This window comes from Chaetura pelagica, unplaced genomic scaffold, assembly GCF_000747805.2.
Source record: "Chaetura pelagica isolate M959 unplaced genomic scaffold, ChaPel_1.0 scaffold534, whole genome shotgun sequence".
NCBI lineage: Eukaryota > Metazoa > Chordata > Aves > Apodiformes > Apodidae > Chaetura > Chaetura pelagica.
Window position 1 is genome coordinate 446,300 of NW_009953065.1, and position 7,157 is coordinate 453,456.

The 7,157-nt window shown below is 39.0% G+C and overlaps 1 protein-coding gene across 1 annotated transcript in view; it reads left to right on the forward strand.

Annotated features, from left to right (window-relative positions):
* Window positions 1-1,925: 1,925 nt before the first annotated feature.
* ERGIC2 (ERGIC and golgi 2) overlaps window positions 1,926-7,157 on the forward strand; it is an 18,570-nt gene continuing 13,338 nt past the window's right edge. The window contains exons 1-4 of the mRNA XM_009996778.1: window positions 1,926-2,071; window positions 3,925-4,033; window positions 5,710-5,756; window positions 6,898-6,968. Of these exons, the coding sequence (XP_009995080.1) occupies window positions 1,966-2,071; window positions 3,925-4,033; window positions 5,710-5,756; window positions 6,898-6,968 (333 nt within the window). The 5' untranslated portion in view covers window positions 1,926-1,965. The remainder of the gene's footprint in view (window positions 2,072-3,924; window positions 4,034-5,709; window positions 5,757-6,897; window positions 6,969-7,157) is intronic.

Genomic DNA, 7,157 nt, shown 5'->3' on the forward strand with positions numbered 1-7,157 from the left:
TTCGCTTCCGAGTTGTCTGAGCAAGCGAAACCCGCCCGGGGCCCTCGCGTGGGTTCGCGCTGTGGGCGCTTCAGGCGGGCGCTCTGCTCTCGAGTGGCACTTGTGCTGTGCTGTTTTTCTTGGTTTTTTAGCTTGCAGTAATGTTTTCCTTAACGCGTTTGTCTCTTAACTTCATTGTAAGTTACTTTTGTAGCAGTGGGTTCAAAATTTTATACTCGGTGTTTCTTCTGAGGGGTGTGTGTTGAGGTGGGTCCGTGGGCAGCGGGAAGTGAGTGTGGGGTTAGCGAAATAAATGAACAGATTGATCTCTTCTAGAAAGATGACAACCCCCACATCCTCACTGATGCTGAGTGATTTAGAAAGTTTCTTAGTCAGGTGTCCTCGAGTGCTGTGAGTTTACCTTGTGCCTCTGTACATGACTCTGCACGTGGGAGCAGCCGGGAAGATGGAGCGGTGGGAACTGAACTTCGGCTGCCTGGGCAGGATCGCGGCACAAACTGCGGCTTCAGGCATTGCCTCCGAGCAGCTGCTTTGCCACATCTGTGCTCCTGAGTTTTTCAGGTTTTCCCTTAGGAATGGAGTTGGGAAAATTCTATGAAACGGAGTTATGTAGTGTGTAAAGACACCTTGCTTCCCTGTTACTGGTTTTTTTAATGCTGTGTAACTGAAATTCTGTGCCAGCACCCATCTCCTCTGCCCACTTAACTGTGGTTTCTTTGAATCCTGTGCAACACATGCAGTAGTATTTTATTGGTCTCTGCAGGCTGGTTTGACTGATGCCCCTGCCAAGTACAGTCTGTATCCTCCAAGGTCTGAAGCGATTTTGTGCAGTGAGGAGATGGCAGGCATGGATGGTGATTCTTCACATCTGAACTTGAGTTTCCATTGAAAACTTGCTTTGTTATTGCACAGTGCAAAGCCCTCTCAGCACCAGGGAGAGCTAGAGCTGGGAGTAGCTTCAGTAATTTCGTTGGGACGTACTGAACACATGGTGTGCTTTTGAAACTGGGGAGGTGTCTTACCAGATTTTTATACCAGATGATAATGAGGACCATCTCATATGTTGGCAGTGTTGGTTAACTTGTCTGCCTTGGTGTCTTTAAGTAGGGAATGATTATATGATGCATTTTCAGAATACAGCTGATGCATGATGGTTTCCTTATCTTCAAGTGTGGCATTTCCTCATAAGGAAAACAGCAGTGCCAACTTGTTAAAACGTGCAGCATGTTGGCAGGACTGGGTTGTGAGCATATTTGCATGATTTGTAAACAGTTAAGGACAGTATTTTCTGGGCAGGCTGCTTCTCTCAGAATCCTGCTGCTTAATACATCAATGACTCTGAGCAAAGCAGAGACCATGTCATGGGCAAAATGATGCTGAAGGAGGGAGCTAGGATTTCATATTAATTTGGGGGGAGGACGTGGCGTTTTTATAGAAGAAAAAAATGCTAGTTTTATTATGACTCTGAAATTCTACATCTGTAAAAATGTGAAATGCACTTTTCCCGCCCTTTAACATATAGTATGTTCCCACATTGGCTGAATATAGGAGCCCAGAACAATTTGACATCGTCCTGAGTTCATACAGCCTATTAGATATTCACTGCTAAGTCAGTGACTTCATGCATTGTCAGGTCTGTTTAGCAAGCTTACTCAGGCATGAGTTTGTTTTGTTTGTTTGTTTGTTTGTTTTAAATTTAAAATTCAATATATCCAGTGCTGGTAAGAATTTAACTGAGAAAGAAAATACTCAGAGTGAGTGTGCTGGATGTGGCAGGAATGTAAGCAGCAGTGTCCAGGCTAATTTTAACAGTTTTATTGAAGGAAGGGTGACCATCCAGTTGTCTAGCATGTGTTTCTTATGGGTAGTCAGTTTGAGCAATATTGCTTCTGTCTTTTAATCACAACAATTTATTCTCAAATCAGAGGGAATATATGAAGGAGGAGGTGGAGGATTGTGCTGAAGATGAGGCGACTGAATCGGAAGAAGACCTTGAATTTAATGAAAGAACTGGATGCCTTTCCAAAGGTTCCTGAAAGCTATGTGGAGTCTTCAGCCAGTGGAGGCACAGGTAGGCCTGACTGAGATGCTGACATGATTCATGTTGGCTGTTGGCTCAGTCTAGCGTGCTCTGGAAATAGAAACTTCACTAGGCAGAAGACAGGCATCTGTGCTCATTTGAAGCTAGTAAAAAATTGGTTTCTGGTTTTCTTTTGTGGACAGACAGAGCTCATCTCCTTCAAAAGGCATGGTAAAGATGTGGTATCTTATCCAAATAGATATATTCATTCTTCATCTCAAGGGAGATTTTCATATAAAAGTGGTGAGACCAGTGTAAAGGCTCACTGTAAAGCCTTCTAACCAATTACAGCTGGAAGTGCACTATGCCAAGGCCATATTAGAACTCTTAATCTGTTGCATCACTAAGTCTTTTTCCTTGTGTCAGGTTTCTGGGTGAGACTGTGTCAGGATGAGGTGAAATGCCAGTTGGATTCAGCTCTATGCTTTCATAAAAGAGGAAGAACATTATTCAGGGGGGCCTAAGAGCTGGTTAGGTATCGTGATGAAGAGCAGCTTTTTAAAGCTTTTTGTCATAAATGTGTAGTTGATTTTAAGAGTAAGGAAAGGCCTTTGAAAAACTAAACACCAGGGCATGTCCTTATACCGTTCTTATTGGTCACTTGAGCTTCTCTCAAAAAGCTGTAGCTCTAAGAAGTACTTTTTCTATATGTATCTGAACAGAGTATTGTGCCCTAAGTTGGGCTGGGTTAGAGGTAGCCTCATCTGGAAATTGTGACTTAATCTATTGGACTCTTGGAATTGTTTGCAGTTAGATAGGAAACTCCTAGCAGTTAGTTTGAAATGGAGGACAAAAATCTTTCTCATGTGCAATTATATCTGAAACTCAGTTGAATAAAAAGTACAAGAAGCAATTGCAATCTACAGATAAGACTTGGAAGTCAATATGCCACTCATGTAGAAGTATCACAAGGGTCTGTATTTGCTGTGTTTCCTGAATGGCAGTGTTAATTATTAAAGGATTATTTTATATAAAATAATCTCTAAGAGCTGATGAAATAACTCTTTGTTAATGTTAGTCCCAGTTACTGAGAAAGCAAGTGAGTTGTTTTTATGTTGTAGCTCTTAGAAAGACAAGAAATGCTTAAAAATTCCTTTTTTGTAGAATAGCACCATTCTTCACGAGAACTTCACTTCAGTTTAGAGTGCCCTGAGGGTTTCTCAAGACCAGAAGTTACTTCAGCATTCTTTGGTTTATCTCAGTAACCTTATAAATTATAATCCAGCATTGTCTTATTCTATGTCATATGAAATTTTAATACAGTATTCTCACTTTGTTCAGGATTAAAGTGCCAGGCTTGCTTTCTGGTTTGGTAGGGATACAGAACATACCAAGACTATCCTTGCAATTTCAACGCCTTAAAATCCATTGCAAAAGAAGTACGGACTTCTGAAGAGGGCTGAGACTCTGGCTCTGGGGCTGGCAGAGCCTTCAGGAAAGAGCATCTGTCTTTGGAAATTCTACAAGACTTTATTTTTATATTCAGATCCACAAATACCTTCGCTCAGAATTACCCAGAAAGCATCTATGGCTCTAATTATTTCCTCGTGATGGATAGATAGCTTTCCTATTGCATAGCTGGAGTGGGTCTGGCCTAGTGGGCTCCAAAAGGAAATTGATAGCCAGAATAATTAACTGGTTAGTGCATCTGCTTTCACAGTGTGTGTTGACATGAAGATTTCCATGTATACGATAGTAACTTCGTTTCAGGTCAAAGCTAGAACTTGAAATGTTGCTCATCAATGCCACTCCATGCTGCAGCCAATGGTTTCTTTCCTGATCTGCTTTTGTTTCTGAATAATATTTCTCACTATATAAACCTTTTTTTCCTTTTGACCACTCAGTTTCTCTGATAGCATTTACAACAATAGCTTTCCTGACTATAATGGAGTTCACGGTGTATCGGGACACATGGATGAAATACGAGTATGAAGTAGACAAGGATTTTACTAGGTAATTTTTATTCATTATACTTCCTTTAAAAATTTAAGTTTGTCTGCCTTTCAGGGCAGAATAAATTTTAAGTGTTCCTGTGACTTGCAAGCGGTGATTGAAATTAAGACCGAAAGAGTAAAAGGACTAGATTTTTCTTCTGTTGGTTGTTTTGGAGGTTTTATTTTCTGAAATCAACAAGGAAGAGAAATTGGTATTTCTTCAGTGAAGAAGTCAAAGTAGTGCAGGTTGGTTTGTTGGTGGAGTCCCCTGAAAAACTCTGCCAACAATTCAGAGGATGTAGTCATATAAGTCCACATCAGCTTTGTAAACCCACCAGATTTGCATTATGCTTACTCTAGTTTATACAGTTAGAATATTGTCATTATACTTTGTGCTGCTGGAGGTGAACCTTAAGCACTCAAAACTTTGGCTACAATATCTAGAGATTGTTACTGATCTTGGCTCCTGTTAATCCCCAAGATCAGCTGAAGATACATTGCTTTTGGTTTCATGTGCTTATCTGGACTGCGTTTACCTTTCTTCCTCAGGTGGTCAGGCACCCACCAGGCTATGTGAAGCTAATTAGAGATTTTGTGCACTGAACACCTTTAAATATCATGTGTCTGGAACTGAAATAACTTTAAAAGCTATTTGACTAGTTACTGTGGTAACAAGAAATACCAGATGTGTCTGTAATGAAAAAATAAAAAATAAGAGAAATGTAAGGGAGGTGCATCACAAACTGAAGTTAGAGTAAATCTATTCAGGTAGATGGGAATTTCACGTTGAGTTTTCACATCTTTGCTGAAGTAGGTTAAGTCCCTAGTGAAGCTGTCACACGGAAAGGATAGTCTAGCAGTTAAGAGACTGTTATGGGACTTGGAGATGTCCTGCTGCAGATTTTCCACTTTGGTTGTGGGCTAATCAGTCAGCCTGAGGTTCTGTCACAATTAAAGACAGTGGAGATTGGTATCACTTTAACTGCTTTTCTGCTGTACTGACTGTCTGATCCCAAGCTGAGCTAATGTTGAATCCCTTGCTTATGTGATTTGTTTGTGGTCAGCTAGGTTTCCAGGAGCAGCTTCCTGGATGGAGGTAATCGGACTGTATGACTATATGAGGGGATTTATTCATTATAGTTTAAATGACTTTTGTGAAACTAGCACAGAAACCAGTAGGAAATGCCCAGAATATTGGGGAATGCCACACAAGCCTGAGTTTTGGTGTGATGGAGATTTTTGGGGTGTTTGTTTTGTTTTGGTTGCTTTTTTTCCTCTCATGGGAAGAGCTGTGTTTCACCTCCCCTCATGGTGGAAACATTCAGGATAAAGATCTAAGCAAAATGCCTTGTATGCTATTAGAATATATATTAAACTATATATTCTTTGTAAGAATTTCACAAACTCTTGGTCTAGTAATAGTTAAAAAAAATGTTAGGAATTTCATAGTGAAATTCAACAGGGAAGTCTGATGCTTTTATCTCTTATCTTGCAAGGGGTCATCAGTGCTTTAATAATTAAAGGTCATCTTGGTTTAGCCAAATTTTAAACAGCTTAAAGTTTATGTTTGTTGGTGTTAATTTTGTTATTTGAATGCATTCCTAAAAGTAATCCAAGAATTTGAGTAATATATCTGTTGATATTTTTATTCAATGTTACTTACTAGTTTTTTGCCTTTTCTTTTTTTCTTTCCAGTAAGTTAAGAATCAATATTGATATTACAGTTGCCATGAGGTGTCAATGTAAGTATTCCATCAGGGAGAATTTTGAAACACTTTAAAGGCTCTTGAGAGAATGCATTTGCTTACAGTGTAGTCGGATGTTGTTAAAAATATCCTAACAGTAAGATTTCTTCTGATCTAAATGGCATGTAGTGATCTTGGTGGCATATGACTTGCTAAAAGAATTGGTAGATGTGGAGAGATGTGTTTATTCCATCTCATTAGTATCTGGCAGAGCTTTGCTTTTCAGAAAAAAAAAAAAAAAAAAAAAGAGATACGTTGTTCCCATCTCTCTCTAGCTGGAATACCCTAAATGCTCATTGTGAGACACAACTCAGCAGCAGGACTTTATCACATGTATTGAGGAACTTGACAAAATTAATCTGGTCTGTTGTTTAACAATACTGTAACCACAAGGTAATTTCATCCTCCTTCTGAACATTTGGATGCCTTCACATTTAAAGGCAATTTTTACTATTCTTTTGACATAATTTAGGTAATGAACCATTATTATAGGGACTGCTTTTGGTTGTCCTGAACTGAAAGAGAGAATACTACTTCTACCAGGAGTGCAAGCAAATTTTCAAGACTTGCTTTTTTGGCTAAGTTAAACGTTGCATTAATTGTATGGTACGTAAGTACCCTACAATTTGTGTTTGTCTCACATGTATTAATTAAAAAATTACTTCTTACTCTTAAAATTTTTTCCAGTTAGCATAAACATTTTTCAAAACATTGAATTTTAATTTTGTTTTTAAAATATGAGAAATATACAAAACTTTATCCTCTGTTTTGACTAGTCTTGGTTTGGATTCAGTGCCTAAAAAACAGGAAAAAATATTTATGCATCGTGGATCCTAGAGGGCTTGTTCATGTGGTTCATACAGCATCTCTAAAGGTGTTATACATTACTGAGAAAGTATTGCAGAACTGGTCACTGTGCATCAGTTGATGATACTCCAACATGATGGGTTGAAAAGTGTGATTTTCTGGTTTCCCTCCACCTCCCAGTAATATGCCTCTTGCCAAATTTGTTTTTCTCTTGGCTTGAATGTTGTTAACAAGGATTTATCACTGTATTGTGGAACTTTATTTCAAATCAAACTTGTTTGTTTGTGATAATCTGTAGGACTCTTAATATTTTTCTCCCTCTTAAAAATAGATGTGGGTGCTGATGTTCTGGATTTAGCAGAAACAATGGTTTCCTCTGCAGATGGGCTAATCTATGAACCAGTAAGTTCATTCTTACCTTTTTATTTAAAAAGGAAATTGTTTGATGTGAAGCACTGGGCTGGCTTGCTGTCTTGTATTTTTTTTCCCCACAACTGGGCTGCACAGATCTTCCCCAAGTACTGTCTGATCCTTGAGTGAAGTCTGCAGTGCTTATCCCAGGAATCTGCTAGGGAAGAAGGGTAGTGTTGG